This window comes from Schistocerca gregaria, chromosome 3, assembly GCF_023897955.1.
Source record: "Schistocerca gregaria isolate iqSchGreg1 chromosome 3, iqSchGreg1.2, whole genome shotgun sequence".
Lineage (NCBI taxonomy): Eukaryota > Metazoa > Arthropoda > Insecta > Orthoptera > Acrididae > Schistocerca > Schistocerca gregaria.
The window spans coordinates 386694465-386713888 of NC_064922.1; the positions used below are offsets into that span (position 1 = coordinate 386694465).

The 19424-nt window shown below is 39.1% G+C and overlaps 1 protein-coding gene across 1 annotated transcript in view; it reads right to left on the reverse strand.

The window, feature by feature from the left end:
* Window positions 1–19424, reverse strand: part of LOC126354988 (nudC domain-containing protein 1) — a 99285-nt gene that overhangs the window by 36586 nt on the left and 43275 nt on the right. The window contains exons 4-6 of the mRNA XM_050005087.1: window positions 18979–19174; window positions 10212–10385; window positions 8340–8559 (exon numbers count right to left, since the gene is read on the reverse strand). Coding sequence (XP_049861044.1) covers window positions 8340–8559; window positions 10212–10385; window positions 18979–19174 — 590 coding nt within the window. The remainder of the gene's footprint in view (window positions 1–8339; window positions 8560–10211; window positions 10386–18978; window positions 19175–19424) is intronic.

The following is a 19424-nucleotide window of genomic DNA, read 5'->3' on the forward strand; positions in this document are numbered from 1 at the left end:
TTATCAAGACCATGGAACACAGCAACAAGAAACTATTGAGAAACTTAAGAGAGACAGCTTTTGCTACAGACTGCTGAATGAACATCTTACTGCCAATGTACATATTGAATAAGACTGCAAAGCCAGTAACGTATAAACAGTCGTTTTTCTCACTCTATTTGCAATTTAAACAGAATAGGGCATGACTAGCAGGGGAACAACAGACCCTCCACCTTGTGCCGTATGGTGGCTTGTGGGGTATGTACGTATACGAAGATGTTCAGTATTTTCAGAAAAGGGACCACTGGTCAGAAATGGCTATTTCATATTGTATGAGGTCTTGAATAAGCAAAGCATGTGGGGCACATATTTGTTGAATTCTTATATGGTTCTGTATTATTGATGGTGGTGGTGGTGGTGGCACTACCTCGAAGAACAACACACAATGTTTTGCTGTGTTCACAGCAGATTTTTTTCCAATGGGGTTACATGAAGTCACTGGCATTTGAAATTACAGAGGAACTAGTTTATGTGGTCCAAGTTACCTGTTACATAATACAACAGACATTATGGGTATATGTGAGTGTATCACGTGCATTGAGACTGAAGTTGCTTTTGTGCAGTGTAAGTTGTTTCTGTTAAGAAAAAGCCTCAATATTCATTTTTGGCATACTTCCTGATAGCAAGTAACTCAGATTTTGATCCTCTACCATCTGACTGATGGTGATCTGGTGGGCAAATCAAAATGGCAGTGCTGTATCAGTGGGTGGCACAAGCAGTGGTGTATCAGTTTGGTGGCACCAATAGTAGGTATCACACAAGAATTGAGTACAGCAGGCAGTAATGGAGACTACCGGTGACTGGACTGGCAGCTCGACACATGCCGCTTCAGCCTCTTGACAGCATGGAGATGGCGCATAGCTTCGTAGTAATTAATGTAAACTTTAGTAGTTGTTTTAGGGGATTACTCTTGCAATTTTAAGAATTTTAAATTTTGTGTCTTGTTAATAACTGCTGTTGTGAATCACACAAAAATGGTTCAGTCTATGAAAGGGTAGTGATGAGACTGTCACCCAAGGAAATAACAATAATAATAACAACAACAACAACAACAACAACAATAATAGGAAGAAGAAGACTAAGAGTAATCTGAATGAGTTGATTAAGTAACTTATGTTAAAGTATGCAAGATGAGTTCAGTTAGTGAAAATGTAAGTATGGAGATCACTATTCTGGAAAATGTTGCTAATAATGAGGACAATATTAATGAGTTAATTAGCAGTGAGAATGGTAACTTATTTCACTAAGTTTCTGTCAAAGTGCAGAGTATGACAATATTGCTTTAGAAAATAAGTGGTATTTTGTTAATGATAAAGACTTTTTATGAGGTTTTTATGATAATGTACTGTGCCATTTTGGACTTGCGATTTACGGACTGCTGATATAGAGTAACTAAGACAAGATGAGTGATGTTAGTGAGAACGCGGATAATGAGATGCCGGTGTAGGGAAATGTTGTCAATGTGGATAGTAATGTTAATATATGTGTTAATAACACATATAATACAATAGGCAAAATTAGTAAATCTCAGAAAGGGCAATGTCAAAGTTAAATGAGTGGAAATCAAAATGTAAACAACAGTTGAGTAAAACAGTATTGGTAGGCAATAGAAAGAAATGTAATGCTGGTGCATTAACTAGTAGAAATAGGAAGAAATGTAAAGCTAGTGCATTAACAAAATCTGGATATAATTTATTATTAAATGAAATAAAATGATTTGGGAGAGAAGTAACAAATGGAACTGAGCAAATGGGTAAAGAAATATCAAGTGGAATTGAACAAATGAGTGAAGGGATTAAACAAATGGGTAAAAATATGTCAAAAGAATTTCACAAGGAGTTGAAACTAATCAGTGAACAGACTAATAAGAAAAACGAACAAATTGATGATAATGCAGTCCGGCGAAAGATGGACAGACGTGCAATGCATAAATGAAACACCCATAGTCTAGTTTCAAATCAACAAGGGACCAGTACTACGACCTACTCCCAGGTAATACCGCTGTGAACACGTAAGACATTGACGGACCACATACAATGGGCAGCCAGGTAAGACATGTGAGAGGACCAAGAAAGTTTCCTATGGAGCTTGAGGCCCAAGAATTTCATAGTTTCAATAAAAGGAAGAGCAACAGGCCCAAGACAAAGACAGTGGAAGAAACAAACTGCACCATAAATTGATACAAATTGTTTTATCAGTGGAAAATTGAAAGCCATTGTCAACGTTCCATGAGTAAAGACAATCAAGACATCACTGAAGACACTGCTCAATGAGACAATTTCATGGGGAACTGCAGGAGATGGTAAAATCGTCAATGAAAAGGGAGCCGGAGATGCTTGGTGGGAGACAGGCAATAAATGGGTTATTGGTGGTAGCAAAGAGGACAGCACTCAGGATGGAACGCTGCGGCACACCATTTTCCTGGATAAAGGTGTCCAACAAGGCAGAGCCCATACGTACCTTGAAAACCCAGTCTGTTAAAAATTCCTGAAGGAGACCAGGCATGCGTCCACAGAATCTCCAAGTGTAGAGTTTACCGGATGATACCAGTTGGTGTTGTAAGCTTCCTCTAAATCGGTGGGGGGGGGGGGGGGGGGGGGCAGGTGGCCACAGTCTGGTACTTCCGCAGGAAACCATTCGTAACATGGGTTGACAAAGTGACGAGATTGTCAACTGCAGAACAGTGCTCTTGAAATCCACACTATGCAGTGGTAAGCAAATTTCAAGACTCAAGTCACCATACCAGCCGGGAATAAAACATACGTTTCATAACATTGCACACACAGCTGGTGAGGGAAACAGGGCGATAAAAAGAGGTAAGGTGTTTGTCCTTACCGGGCTTAGGTATGTGTATGACAGTAGCTTTGCACCAGCGTTTGGGAAACATTCCCTCTGCCCAGGTGCGATTGTACTTGGGAAGGAAAAAGTGCTTGCCCGCAAGAGAAAGGTTCTGCAACATCTAAATGTGAACATTGTCTGGCCCTGAGGCGGGGGATTGGGATGAAGTGAGAACATGATCTAGCACCCTCATAATAAAGGCAGCATCGTAGCACTTATGATTCTGAGATGATAAGGGTATCGCCCTAGCCTCGTCCACTCATTTCTAATGGAGCAAGGCAGGGTGATAGTGGGTGGAGCTCAAAATCTCCACAAAATGATGGCCCAAGATGCTGGAGATAGCAGTAGGATCCACTACGACATCGTCTACTACCGTCAAGCTGGCAATTGGAGAATGGAACTTGATCCCGGAGAGCTACCAGACGTCATCCCACATGATGGAAGAGGGATTGGAACTATTAAAATAACTAATAAATGAAATCCAGCTATCTTTTTTGCTATCCCGAAGAATGTGACGGCACTGTGGATGCAACTGTTTATAACAAATTCAGTTTGCCAATGTAGTATGATTGTTAAAAACACTGAGAGCACATTTCCGCATGCAAATAGCATCAAAGCACGTCTCAGCCCACCAAGGGACCGGGAGATGGTGCAGTAAAGTGGATGTGCGAGGAATGGAACGTTCTGCAGTGGTAAGGATAATGTTTGTAAGATATTCTACCTGATCGTCACAACTGGGGAAATGTGGGTTGTCGAAGGTCATCAGTCGGCCATAAAAAGCTGCCATTTAAGAGTGCACAGAGGTGGGAAGGTGTCAGCAAACAGACAGCACACGGGAAATGCTCGTTAGAGTATGAGTCAGTCAGAATTGACCATTGAAAATGATGGGCAAGCCTGGCAGAGCAGGAGGATAGGTCCAAATGGGAATAGGCGTGCGTCGAGTCTGAAAGGAATGTGTGTGCTCTTGTGTTGAGTCAGATGAGGTTAAATTGGTTGAGGTCAGCCAAGGGGGCACTTCCGTGACAGGTTCTGGGAGAGCCCCAAAGGAGATGGTGTGCGTTAAAGTCACTGAGCAGTAAAAGACGAAGAGGAAGACTGTCCTGGTGACACCAAATGACAGAAGGATGTAAACAGTACAAAGGGTATAAGTCACGTGAGGAAGGAAGAGGTGAACTGCAACAGCTTGAAGCCAGGTAATCAGGAAGATGGGTTGACCACGAACGTCATCACGGATGAATAGTATAGCTCCCCACGAAATGAAAAGCCATCCTTGGAGAAGGAAGGTCAAAGCAGACTGGAAAGAATTGTGGGAGCTCAAAAAGGTCACGAGGATGCAATTTTGTTTCCTGGAGGCTGAGAACAAGCAGACACTGCAATTTTAAGAGCAGCCGTAAGTCCTCTTTGTTGGATCAAAGGCCACGAACTTTCCATAGAAGTCAATAAGAGACAGATGACTAACATATCCGTTAGTCCTGCTGTTAGCAAAGGCACACGCTTCCTTAGTCTGCTGCCAAAACCTATTAATGCCACATTTAACCACACAGTCCTAACTGATACATCTGTCGTGTGTCCCTCATTGACTTCTATGGAACATTCATGGCCTTTAATCTAAGAAAGATGACTGCAGTGCCTCTCCTGGGCTTGTGACTATCAGTTGGACCACAGATGATTGGAAAATCATGGCGTGGTCAGGTCAGTCCTGATTTCAATTGGTAAGAGTTGATGGTAGGGTTTGAGTGTGGTGCTGATCCCACGAAGCCATGGACCCAACTTGTCTACAAGGCACTGTGCAAGCTGGTGGTGGCTCCATAATGGTGTGGGTTGTGTTTACATGTAATGGACTAAGTCGTCTGGTCCAACTAAACCGATCATTGACTGGAAATGGTTATGGGTGGTTATTCAGAGACCATTTGCAGCCATTCAGGGGCTTCAACAATGGAATTTTTATGGATGACAAAGTGCCATGTCCCTGGGCCACAATTGTTTGCAACTGGTTTGAAGAACATTCTCGACAGTTCAAGTGAATGAGTTGGCCACCCAGATTGCCCAAAACAGGATGTAATTGAGAGGTCAGTTTGTGCGGAAAGTCCTGCACTGGCAAAACTTCTACAATTATGGATGGCTATAGAGGCAACATGGCTCAACATTTCTGCAAGAGACTTCCAACAACTAGTAGAGTCCATGCCACATCGAGTTGTTCCATTATGCTAGGCAAAAGGAGATCCAGAACAATATTTGCAAAAGTAGGTCTGGCACAATATTAGGAGGTATCCCATGACATTTGTCAGTTCAGTGTAGAGACCACAGTGAATCACAATGCAAGTCTTGACAGCAAACACATACTTCCGATTAATAATATTAACTGTTTATACATGACTCCAACTAGACTGTCAAAACTCTCCACACTAACAGCTTCTTAAATTTAATTTCAGTAACACCAGACTCAAGCTCATATTTTAATTAGAATTTTGTTTAATGTATTCTATCATTGGCCGATTAAACTGACCAATCAGAAATATACCCTGTGCAGACAGTGCAAAAGATTGAAGCTAACTCACAACGCAATTTCTGACTAGTACTCAGGCTGACAACATTTATTGACTGCACCATGCATGTAGAGTGAACCCAATACACTTTCGCAAAACTGATTACCTGTGTTCAAGGTGCAGCAGAGAATATTTACGTAAGAATCCGTGAATGCACGACTTCCCACTGTTATTACTGTATTTTCTGGACTATAATATGCATTATTTTCTTCGAAAAATTGCCTCCAAAATTCAGGTGCATCTCATACTCTAAACTGATATCAACATGTCCAATGTCCGATTTAAAATTTCCACCAGTCTTAAAATGGCCATATATTCGATACCACGGGAAACCTGTCTATCTGTCAACACTGGGTTCAACTGGCAACAGCAGTGCACCAATGTGATGAACTTGAGTTGCAGGGATCCACAAGCTTGCTAACATTGTCTCCTTGCCATCACAAACCCAGAGAATAGTGTCTAACCTATGATGTGACATTGCAGTCAATGGTGCCAGTGAACTTTAACTGAAAGCGACTTGTGTTATCAGTAACAGTACAACATTTTTGTTAGTAACTAGTTTCGAAATGGTAAAAATAAAAGGCATTTGCATGACGTGGGCTATAAATTAAAAGTAATAGCAAATGCACAAGAACATGGAAACAGAGCAGCTGAGTGCCATTTTGGCTGTCCAACAACAGAAAAAAGAGGGTGGGGGCTAGTAAAGAACTGAAAAAAATGAGGAAGACTAAATGTGCAAATAGAGCACTGAATGGAAAATGGCCAAAACTAGATGATTGCATATTGAAGGGGATTGAAGGACACCACAAAAATGGCACTGGTATTAATACAAAAATGATTCAAATACACACTTGTAAGCTAGAATTACAGTGGGACTTAATGGACTAAGGGTGGAGCTGGTCGGTGTTGCAGATTTATCAAGTATCAAGGACTTAGCACGCAAACCAAAAACAAAATATAGCAGAAAATGCCACGAGAGTATGAAGAGAATATATTATCTTTCTGTCACTTTATGATTCAAATCGATAGAAAAAGTGTGGAACTAAGCCAAACAGCAAATACGAATGAAACTCCTCTGATGTCTGATGTGCAGAGGAACAGAACTGTTGCCACGAAATGTCCTAAAACTGTAACTATAAAAGTAAGTGCTGATGGTACTAAACTTAATTCAATGGCCATTTTAAAGTGCAAAAAAATGCAAAACCTTTTGAAATATCATCAGGTGGTGGTGTTCATGTACATAGCAAGGGTTGGACGGATTAGGCCGGTACAAAATTATGGATTAACAGCGTGTGGGAGAGAAGGAAAGGTGCTTTATTGAAGAAGAGTTCTCTTCTTGTGCTACATCACTTTAATAGACATTTGAAAAATTCCATGAAAAAGAAATTGAGAAAGAGAAATTCTGGGAGGAATTACTCCACAATTGCAGCCCCTTGATGTCTCGATAAACGAAGCATTTAAAGCGTGCACGAGAGCGGAATGGAACAAATGGATGATGGAACAAACCCAACGTAAGTTCATGCCAAAGGGAGCTTCAAACCAACACCCGAACAAGTGTGTAAGTGAATAAAACAGCCATGGTCTACAGTGAGAAGGAATAACTAGTGCCATTAGCATGGCTGATGCAGCAAAGTGTCTTGGCCAGAACCATTCATATCTATCCCTAATTAATTAATTAGTTAGTTAGGAAGGGACAAAACCATTACATTACATGTACTAAGGAAAAACAAATTAAAAGCTTTAAACAACATTTTTTGTCAGGTATCAGAATTGAATAATAATTTGTCATTTATCCACACAGCCAGTCGCAAATTATATCTGTTAAATAATTTATACAACACCCTTAGAAAACTACGAGTAGGAGGTTAGTAAAATAACCAACAACATCTGTCACATTATAAAGTTCCTAATGTAATGTTTTTACAGAAAAATTATTTACTCAAGATCTATAGTGCATAATACTAGTGTACGACCATCTACTTGAGCTCAATAGCTCACTCACTCACCATACACTGCTGACACAGTTTCTCAGAAAGGCAAAAGGGAGGACATGGAGGTTTAACAGAGACATGGCAGTATGGTCATGGTCCTGATGTCATCAGCAAGTGTACATAGTGCGTGCAGTGATTTCATTTTGAAAGCTGCAACGAATAACTGAATAACTATTTCCCATCTTATCAAACTATGTTGTTCCAAGTACAAATAAACAAAGAGTACTGCACAGATTAGGGACGATGGAAGCTCATGCTCTGTCTGGTCTCCGTGAGTTTTGTTGTCCATGGTCTTCGCTGATCACTTCAGGCAAATGCAAAACCAGGATGGTTCATTCAACATGGCCAGGGATGATAATCTGCCCTGCCCTTGTTAAAATTGTGTAAATTTATACGGTTGAATAACGATGTTATGAAAAGGATAGATTGATACTCACCATACAGAGGATATATTGAGCCACAGACAGGTACAAGAAGACTACTATACATGTGAGCTTTCAGCCAAAAGCCCTTCTTCTACAGCAGACAACTCACACTTGCAAGGGCTGTTCAAAAAGTATGGTCACTTCAAATTGGGCGGGCAATGTACATTTGATTATCAATCTCTCTCTCTCTCTCTCTCTCTTTTTTTTTAAGCCATGTCCCGAACATATGTTCATAGTTTCAACTGTATTGTTTTTGACAGATAGAAAGGTTAGACATGTTTTTCTGTGTTCGGCAATTTTAGATTATTATAATAAATGCAGCCAAGAATTTGCATCAAATTTTGTGTGGAAAATGGAATCAAGTGCTCTAAAACACTTGAAATGTTGACAGTGGCATATGGTGGGTCTGTTATATGTTGTATTAACCTGCCACATCCAACATCGTTGAAAAATGATCCTTGTATGAATAAATTATTGGAATATGTTATGGTAATACTTACTTTCCTTTCTCTAGAGTCCACACAGCAGGTAATTCTGTGCTCAGCCTGTGACAAGTATCCCCTTCCAGGAGATTTTGACCACGACAAGTAATAGTCAAACAATCAGCACATGCTTTAACATGAATGTCCTGCTTCACAACACTCTCCGCAAGTTGAAGCCATACTGTAATGTCCTCCTGATTTTGAAGCCACATATAGCGCTTTGGCTTTTGCATATTTTCTGTAAATTAAACTTGTTTTATATAGACAGTTAATATAAGAAGCAAGCTCAAGACAGAGTGTAAAAACAGATGCTGCAAGGTGAAATACTGCTAACTACAATTTTTTGCTGGTTCACTAATGAAGAATGAATATTCACCTTCAGCAACAGACATATATTGCATCAGTTACATAAAAGAAAAACATTTTACAACCAGAAGACATACACAAATGTGTAAGACTATTCATCAAATGCTCGCACTACTAGAATTTTACTTTTTTTTTTTTGTATCAAGTTTCAGACAAAGACAGCACAGTATATAATATCATTGCATTTTTATTGTTGTCTACAATGATGAATCAACCCTAGTATTAAAAAATCTAGCTACTACAATTCAAATGTGAACCAGAGCCAAAAGAACCCAGTGCTTAGAGCCATTCAATCAATCTACCCACCACCTTCCGTTCCGATCACGAGTCGCAGGTTCGAATTTCTGCCTCGGGTATGGATTTGTGTGATGTGCTTATGTTAGTTAGGTTCAAGGACTTTTAAGGCTAGGCAACTGATGACCTCAATGTTAGAACCCACAGTGCTTATAGTCACATAGATAATGCACTTGCATGTAAGCTGAATAAGATAATGAAACACCAACAATGACAATATTATATGTAATTCTATAAAATGTGGCAATGGAAGAATGCATAATCTGCATCAGCGTAACAAAGTTTTTCACACTGGTGCACTCCACCACACATATGACAGCAAGTTTAACTAAATTTTCACCACTAGGTGAACTATCCATATTGATGCCATTAAACGACAATGGCAGTATCGTTAACTAGTCACCAAGATCCCCCAAGCTAACATCATTAGCACACCATCAGATGAAAACAGAAGTATACAGAAGAAAAATGGATATGTGACATGAACTGCTAAGTAATATCATGGACAGTGCTGTCCTATTAATATAATTACATGCATTTGAATAAACAAGAGAGAATTTACTTTGGATTGAATGTATGTAATGCAACATTTCCCTGAACATTATCATGCACCATTGTAAATATCTAACATAGAAAAAATCTGAACATTTAACTTTTCAATATAATGCTTCACACAACTATTTCTATGTCCATCCAGAATTATGATTTTCCTCCCTACAATTCACTGTACACTGAATTTTTTGCTTCTGTAACCCTGTTTCCTTTCTGGTTATATGTTTACTCAATTTATGGCTAGTCCATGTGACAAAAGACGAACACTGGCAGTTACATTAGGCTTGACACAGTTGCCTGGCATGTCTACCACAACCAATCCCATAATGTGATTTTAGAAACGTCTCTTGCCAATGTCTCACTGCTGCCACGGTTTTATAGATGAATTTTGTTTTCACCCACATAGTTTCGGTACCCTCAGCATCATTTTGCATTCTCAAACTAAAGACTGAACAGTGCTGCCCACCGAGTTCTTGTTTCATTGTACAAAGTGCATACAAGTTATCTACCTGATTTCGGAATTACTTTAAAGGAATGTGCCACAATGTGCCTTTAGATTCATACCTCTGAAGAAAAACTGCAAAGATAATTTGAGAACATACCTAAATAAGAATGTGAGTAAAGAAAAAATGCAAATATAAATAACTGAAGTCTGTTTTCACAAAATGGTCTGCTAACCTTGTTCTAGTATTTTTCTGTCCTCCACAGGTTTTTCAGAATCTTTTGTGAAAACAACAGGGTTTTCACTGGCAACATACAATGCTGTACAATAGGTCTCAATTGCTGCATACTCAATACCTTTCACAGTAGACACCTGTCTACTAGCATGCAATGACCACTTTCCTATTCCACCTGCAACAGAAATGTCACTTTAAAGCATGACTCAGTTTTTTTCATAATGATGAGACTACTTATAAATACCACAATTCAAAACTTTATCTCATCAAAAGTATGTTACACAAATTATTCTTGTCATACTAACTTACATGTCACATTGGGAAACAACTTCTTTAAAAATATGATTTATGTGAGTTTTTCATATTGACACTACTGACATTTGATACAATAACTTCAAAATTTTCCCATGCATATCTCCAAAATATAATGCTCCTTGGACAGTTTAAGCTATACACACAACATTTCAGTGAATATGAATAAAGAGGACAAAGTTTGGTATGTGCTAAAAAAATACAGGACTCTAATAGAAGATGGCAGAAGTCTAGAGGGGAGGGATTTACTAGGTCAAGGAGAAAGACAACTAAACAAGCACATAAACACTAAAGTGTGCATTAGGAAATGTAATACAATATACAAAATACAGTGAAAGAACCCTCCAAATAGTTCATCATAATTCATAAAAATTTGTAATCAGCAAAATAGTTGGAAGATAAAGAAGGGTCCCAATAGATTTCAAGAAATCATTGGAAAGCTACACAACAAATAGTACCTCTGTACAAATTCTAATAATGCAAACTATGAAAATGTTAATCAAAATATACTGGGATATTAGAAGACCAATTTATCAGGCCTTTGCCAACTACAATAGCAAAATATTATAGAACAAGCGTTCACAAAAACTGAAGAAATTTTAAACATATATTAAGGCTACCACAACTGATTGTTGACTACCTGGTAGAACTGACAACAGCAAAACTACACCTTCAGTGCTGAACGCTGTTTCTAAACACACTTTCAAAATGGGTAAATCAGTGCGAAGGTGAGACACATATATCAGTGCTGGTGGTGAAAAAAAATTGAAATCATAAAAACAAACAAGGGACCCCTACCAACTGGAACCTCAATAAAGGTCCAAAACAGAATTTAGAAGTGATTTAGCTCCAGAGTACCTTTTGACATTAACTTACAAAAGATTTCTTTGGTACACAACTGTTTGCCAAGAAACAACAATTCATGCCATCCACCCACCTGGATGTGTAGCACAAATCCAGATTATACTATAAGCTTAGAACTACACAGAACAAAATAACCATCCCCAAGCAGCCAGCAGAATTCAAAATGTAATAATCATGTGTGTCTCAAGTGTACTCCTAATACACAGCTTAAAAGCTACAGAAAGCCATGGATAGATACAATATAGATAACCAGGCAGACTTATTTGTTTACTATCAAAACACCGAATCAATACAATATCAATGCCTGCTATGTAAAATGTATTCATACAATCTGAACACTGCTTCAAATTTCGCAGATGTGGCTGGCTACAAAACTGGCATGATTAGTAAAATATACAATTTTGAAGTCACTCATCTATTACGTCTTATCTATTTTATCTGTAATAAGCATTTTGCTTGTTGGTAAATAATTTTAAGTTTACTTCATATATACTGGCATCCAAAATTAAAGCAACAAATTGCTACTTCCTCATCCTGTGTCAAATTCATGATATAATCATACAAACTGTCAACAGATGTCGTTACAGTTGTGTTCTGCATGGAAGATGGCATTCCAACCAGTGTACAATCACACCAACAATGACATCAGGACATCTATCAAGCGAGGTAGTGTTTGCAGGGTAGTCCCACATCCGCAATCACTGTGTACAGTCACAGAGGTTGCTGTATGGCACAGAGATGCTACAGACTCTCTGCTGTGGAGACCATAGGAAGAACGAAAGCAGGAGAGTCACAAACTGATGTGGGCTGATGACTTACTGTGAATTGGTCTGTTTCTCAGTTGAGGCGACAGTTTACAGAGACTGAAACTGTATCCTGGAAACCAGGACTGGGCGGTTGAATGATGGACCAATGTTCTTATCAGAGATGAGTCCCGATTTGATCTGGAGTGATTCTCAAGATTCACACCTGGAGGGCACGCAGAACACGATTTCAGGACTCAAACATTGTGGAAAGAGACAAACATCAAGGAGCATACCTAATGGTGTGGGCAGGGATTATGTTGACGACTAACACCTCTTCATGAAACTGTATGGGTGAATCAGCAAGATTTAACCACTGTCAGGTACCGTGAGGAGATCTTGAGAGCTCATGCACCATTGTTGCGAGGTGCTGTGGGCCCGGACTTCGTATTGATGGAAGATAATGCTCGACCTCGGAGCATAGGTGGCTGATGACATCATTCGCAGCAGGTCCCATTGTTGTGAGGCCTGCACTGGTGCCAGAGGTGGTCACACCTCACACTGAACACATTAACCGGTTCTCAGAATGTGTGCGCAAATCCATTAAGTTGGGAAAAAATGAAGTTCATTTTTATCTACAGTTATGTATGTTACATTCTATATTCTTTACAGTGTTTCTACTTTACTATCACCTGTTTGTGCTGTTTTGCGGCAAAATAGACACAACCTAAAAAATTTCCATTTGTTGCTTTAATTTTGGACAACAGTGTAGATAATTAAGGTGTTTTTCATTATGCTTTGTTCATGTTTGTGATATGTAACCAAGCCTTACATACACTTATAATCTATTTTACGAGCTTATCTATGATATGGATATCTTATTGCTTGGTTCTCTGATTGCCAGTCATTATTCCTCCTCTTTTTGTATCTGTGCTCATCCATCTACATCTATGTATAACGGATAGACTGCCCACTTAGTAAGTCCTCTTGTTATGTTTTGTGACAAACGTGTTTCCAGGTGGCTTGTGGCTGGCTATGGACGGTATGATGCCACAGACTGATTAATTGAATTTTGCACGAGTTGTAAAATGTGGTGTAACATTATGTGGCTGTTATTCACTGTTCACACTTTAGAGTAGACAGACATTCCTGCCAATTTGTCTACTACATTAATCCTTCAATCATGCTGTGTATTCTGGATTTGCCACAACACATTGCATGATGAGCACATAAGAAACGTTAGCAGCGATTTGCAAATAGCTCACATTTGAAAGAGTTGGATTATGCCAAAACAAAGGGTGCTCAACCAAGTTGCCTTTCCTACCTATGCTCTGCTTAACTTTAACGCTGTTAAGTTCAACTATGACTGATTACATTACGTATCAATTTATGCCTTCAGTTCTTGTACATTTTCATATGCAGTTGTTTACCTTGCATGAACGTGATACCATTTTCAACTTCCTTTATTAGTCTTGTTATTCTCCGTAATGCACTGTTCCTGCACAGGACGTCCCAGAAGGAATGGTAATTATCAGGGAAATGACAGGAATGATCATTTGAAACAAAAATCTAGTAAACATGGGTTCTGCAATGCATACCTTAAAAGCTATGAGCACTTCCTCATCTTTGATACCGTGAAACAAATTTCTTTTACTGCAATCTCATTGCTTTCCACATTTTGGGAAGAGATAGTAGAACAAAAACAATTAAAAGAAGTCAAGTAAATGTAGGCTCTAAAACACCTACTGTAATGGCTACAAGCACTAGTTCAGTAAGAGTGATACATTTCACAGTAGCAAAGAAGAAGAAATAGTGCTCATGGCTCTTAAGGTATGTATTTTAGAGCCCTTGTTTACTGGACAATTTTTTCTTGTTTTGGTCCATTGCAATCATCTCGCAAAGTATAAACAAAGAGCTTCCAGTCAAAGAGATTTGTTTCATAGTATTGAAGATAAGGAAGTGCTCTTAGCTCTTAAAAGTATGTATTTTAGAGCCCATGTTTACTATACTTCTTTGCTTCAAATAATCATTCATCTTATATCCCTAAATATTGACCATTCCCTCTAGGACACCCTGTATATGTATCTTGTCCTGTTCAGTGCTTTGTTGTTGTGATCTTCAGGCCAAAGAGCAGGCCTCTCCAAAATCAACTTAATTACTGCAAACTACAACCACTAGAGTCTGCTGACTGCATTCATCCCTTGGTCTCCCTCTACCATTCTTACCCCCTGACCTCCACTTACTGTATTTCGCAAGTTAACAAAGCCTTGGTGCCTCAGAATCTGCATGTAAACAGTTCTTTTAATCAAGCTGTGTCATAAATTTCCTTTTCTTCCAATTTTACTCCCCCCCATGAACCATGGACCTTGCCATTGGTGGGGAGGCTTGCGTGCCTCAGCGATAGAGATAGCCGTACCGTAGGTACAACCACAACGGAGGGGTATCTGTTGAGAGGCCAGACAAACATGTGGTTCCTGAAGAGGAGCAGCAGCCTTTTCAGTAGTTGCAAGAGCAACAGTCTGGATGATTGACTGATCTGGCCTTGTAGCAATAACCAAAACGGCCTTGCTGTGCTGGTACTGCGAACGGCTGAAAGCAAGGGGAAACTACGTCGTCATTTTTCCTGAGGGCATGCAGCTTTACTGTATGATTAAATGATGATGGCGTCCTCTTGGGTACAATATCCTGGAGGTAAAATAGTCCCCCATTCAGATCTCTGGGCGGGGACTACTCAGGCGGATGTCATTATCAGGAGAAAGAAACCTGGCGTTCTACGGATCGGAGTGTGGAATGTCAGATCCCTTAATCGGGCAGGTAGGTTAGAAAATTTAAAAAGGGAAATGGATAGGTTAATGTTAGATATAGTGGGAATTAGTGAAGTTCGGTGGCAGGAGGAACAAGACTTTTGGTCAGGCGAATACAGGGTTATAAATACAAAATCAAATAGGGGTAATGCAGGAGTAGGTTTAATAATGAATATGAAAATAGGAATGAGGGTAAGCTATTACAAACAGCATAGCGAACAAATTATTGTGGCCAAGATAGATACGAAGACCACACCTACTACAGTAGTACAAGTTTATATGCCAACTATCTCTGCAGATGAAGAAGAAATTGAAGAAATGTAGGATGAAAGAAAAGAAATTATTCAGATAGTGAAGGGAGACGAAAATTTAATAGTCATGGGTGACTGGAATTAAAGTGTAGGAAAAGGGAGAGAAGGAAACACAGTAGGTGAATATGGATTGGGGCTAAGAAATTAAAGAGGAAGCCACCTGGTAGAATTTTGCACAGAGCACAACTAAATCATAGCTAACACTTGGTTTAAGAATCATGAAAGAAGGTTGTATACATGGAAGAATCCTGGAGATACTAAAAGGTATCACATTATATAATGATAAGACAGAGATTTAGGAACCAGGTTTGAAATTGTAAGACATTTCCAGGGGCAGATGTGGACTCTGACCACAACCTATTGGTTATGACCTGTAGATTAAAACTGAAGAAACTGCAAAAAGGTGGAAATTTAAGGAGATGGGACCTGGATAAACTGAAGGAACCAGAGGTTGTACAGAGTTTCAGGGAGAGCATAAGGGAAAAATTGACAGGAATGGGGGAGAGAAATACAGTAGAAGAAGAATGGATAGCTTTGAGGGGTGAAGTAATGAAGGCAGCAGAGGATCAAGTAGGTAAAAAGACGAGGGCTAGTAGAAATCCTTGGATAACAGAAGAAATATTGAATTTAATTGATGGAAGGAGAAAATATAAAAATGCAGTAAATGAAGCAGGCAAAAAGGAATACAAACGTCTCAAAAAGGAGATTGACAGGAAATGCCAAATGGCTAAACAGGAATGGCTAGAGGACCAATGTAAGGATGTAGAGGCTTATCTCACTAGGGGTAAGATAGATACTGCCTACAGGAAAATTAAAGAGACCTTCGCAGAGAAGAGAACCACGTGTATGAATATCAAGAGCTCAGATGGAAACCCAGTTCTAAGCAAAGAAGGGAAAGCAGAAAGGTGGAAGGAGTATATAGAGGGTCTATACAGGGGCAGGTACTTCAGGCCAATATTATGGAAATGGAAGAGGATGTAGATGAAGATGAAATGGGAGATACGATACTGCGTGAAGAGCTTGACGGAGCACTGAAAGACCTGAGTTGAAACAAGGCCCTCGGAGTAGACAACATTCCATTGGAACTACTGACGGCCTTAGGAGAGCCAGTCCTGACAAAACTCTACCATCTGGTGAGCAAGATGTATGAAACAGGCCAAATACCCTCAGACTTCAAGAAGAATATAATAATTCCAGTCCCAAAGGAACCAGGTGTTGACAGATGTGAAAATTACCGAACAATCAGTTTATTAAGCCACTGCTGCAAAATACTAACACGAATTCTTTACAGACGAATGGAAAAACTAGTAGAAGCCGACCTCAGGGTAGATCAGTTTGGATTCCGTAGGAACACTGGAACACGTGAGGCAATACTGGCCTTACGACTTATCTTAGAAGAAAAATTAAGGAAAGGCAAACCTACGTTTCTAGCATTTGTAGACTTAGAGAAAGCTATTGACAATGTTGACTGGAATACTCTCTTTCAAATTCTAAAGGTTGGCAGGGGTAAAATACAGGGAGCGAAAGGTTATTTACAATTTGTACAGAAACCAGATGGCAGTTATAAGAGTCGAGGGGCATGAAAGGGAGGCAGTGATTGGTAAGGGAGTGAGACAGGGTTGTAGCCTATCCCCGATGTTATTCAATCTGTATAATGAGCAAGCAGTAAAGGAAACAAAAGAAAAATTCAAAGTAGGTATTAAATTCCACGGAGAAGAAATAAAAACTTTGAGGTTCGCCGATGACATTGTAATTCTGTCAGAGACAGCAAAGGACTTGGAAGAGCAGCTGAACGGAATGGCCAGTGTCTTGAAAGGAGGATATAAGATGAACATCAACAAAAGCAAAACGAGGCTAATGGCATTTAGTCCAAATAAATCGGGTGATGCTGAGGGAATTAGATTAGGAAATGAGACACTTAAAGTAGTAAAGGAGTTTTGCTATTTGGGGAGCAGAATAACTGATGATGGTCGAAGTAGAGAGGATATAAAATGTAGACTGGCAATGACAAGGAAAGCGTTTCTGAAGAAGAGAAATTTGTTAACATTAAGTATTGATTTAAGTGTGAGGATGTCATTTCTGAAAGTATTTGTTTGGAGTGTAGCCACGTATGGAAGTGAAACATGGACGATAAATAGTTTGGACAAGAAAAGAATAGAAGTTTTTGAAATGTGGTGCTACAGAAGACTGCTGAAGATCGGATGGGTAGATCACATAACTAATGAGGAAGTATTAAATAGGATTAGGGAGAAAAGGAGTTTGTGGCACAACTTGACCAGAAGAAGGGATCGGTTGGTAGGACATGTTCTGAGGCATCAAGGGATCACCAATTTAGTATTGGAGGGCAGCGTGGAGGGTAAAAATCGTAGAGGGAGACCAAGAGATAAATACACTAAGCAGATTCAGAAGGATGTAGGTTGCAGTAGGTACTGGGAGATGAAGAAGCTTGCATAGGATAGAGTAGCATGGAGAGCTGCATCAAACCAGTCTCAGGACTGAAGACCACAGCACACACACCACCTTCTCATTTGTTAGTCAATGTACTTATCTAATCTTCAACATTCTTCTGTAGCAACACATTCTGTTCTTGTCTGAACTGTCTATCATCCACGTTTCACTTTTGTACAAGGCTAAACAACAAATATCCTCCAAAGACACTTCCTATGACTTAAGTTTATATTAGATGTTAACAAAATCCTGTTTTTTATAAATGTATTTCTTACTATAGCTACTCTTTATTTTAAATCCTCTCTACTTTGGACATCATCAATTAAGTTGTTGCCCTAATTGCAAAACCCACCTACAGCTTCAATTGTCTTATTTCTTGATCTGTCTTGGCATTGACCCCCTCTCCCTCAGAGGTAGCACTTGCAGCACGGGGTCAACTTTCACACCCAACTATCAATACCCCAGCCAAAAAATGTTAAGAAGCTGAAACTGTTAAGAAGCTGAAATAATAAAAAAGTAAGAAAGCAAAGTGTAACAAAAATTACAAAGGTTGAAAAGAGCAAGTGTCAGACCAATCTACTGATCACAGGCAGCTACACAGCCAAGTAAATCTTCAGAGATTTCATCTGACAAGGGAAGCATTCACCCAAGTCACCAATTGTGCTCATTGTTTGCCCAATTGTAGTAAATGCTTAAATATAACAAATTCTGCACATGTATCATGTGCTTCTCAAACATTTGAGTAACTGGGATTGAAGTTTCACAAACATGTTGAACACTATATGAACACTGTTGAGCAACAGCGTTAGTGCAACCGACTACAGCAGCAATGAGACGCTACCTTAAACTTCCACAGGAACTGAACTGAAAAAACAGCAAAAAGTTTGTCATACTGAAAGGAGGTAATGCAAGTACCCAAGCACTAATGCATTATCAACCTTCTAATCTGATTTTTGGCTAGTTGTGTTCGATATCTTTTTGTATATGAGAATGAATACTTAACTATTAAGTCTTTTTTTCCTAAATGGAATGTGATGATAGACATCTATTCACAGAGCCTAAAATAAACATGTTTGACACAGTGATACAGGAAGGAAAGTTCAAGAAAACATAATATATTTTAAAAGCAATGCTAGACATAAATCAAGACCATTATCTGGTTCTGTACCTTCATCAATGCCTGTAGGGTTAATATAGAAAATAAAATGGCTTTTTTTCTTAAGGAAATGAGTAAATGCTTAGCAGCATCAATACACATACATATTTTTTTTAAAAAAATCACACACCATCATTAAAAATCAGCCACTCCAACAAAGTGGTAAAGACTCCCTTTTCCTTGCTCTCTTTTACTTCTTCTTCAGGCCTTGTTTCAATATGTAGTAGCAAGCAGTGTATGAATTTATGACCGCCTTCCGAAATACATCTTGAATGAATCACTTTAAAAGCTTTTTCCTCTCCACATGGTTCTTCAACATGCACTGTCTGGAATTCAGCAGTTATTTTAGTGTATTGCAATTAAAAAGAAATTATGTTTCAGGGTTCAATAGAATTCACATTACACATTAATTTGTTTTTATGAATTACCATAGCCTCATCAAACAACCTTCCTCATATCCACCAAGCCACAAATACACACAAATCACAGAAATGGAGACATGAAAAGTGAGAAGCACAAGCAGCAAGAATTAAAGTTTAAAAACCACTAAATGAAATACTGTGTTTCTAGACTTCA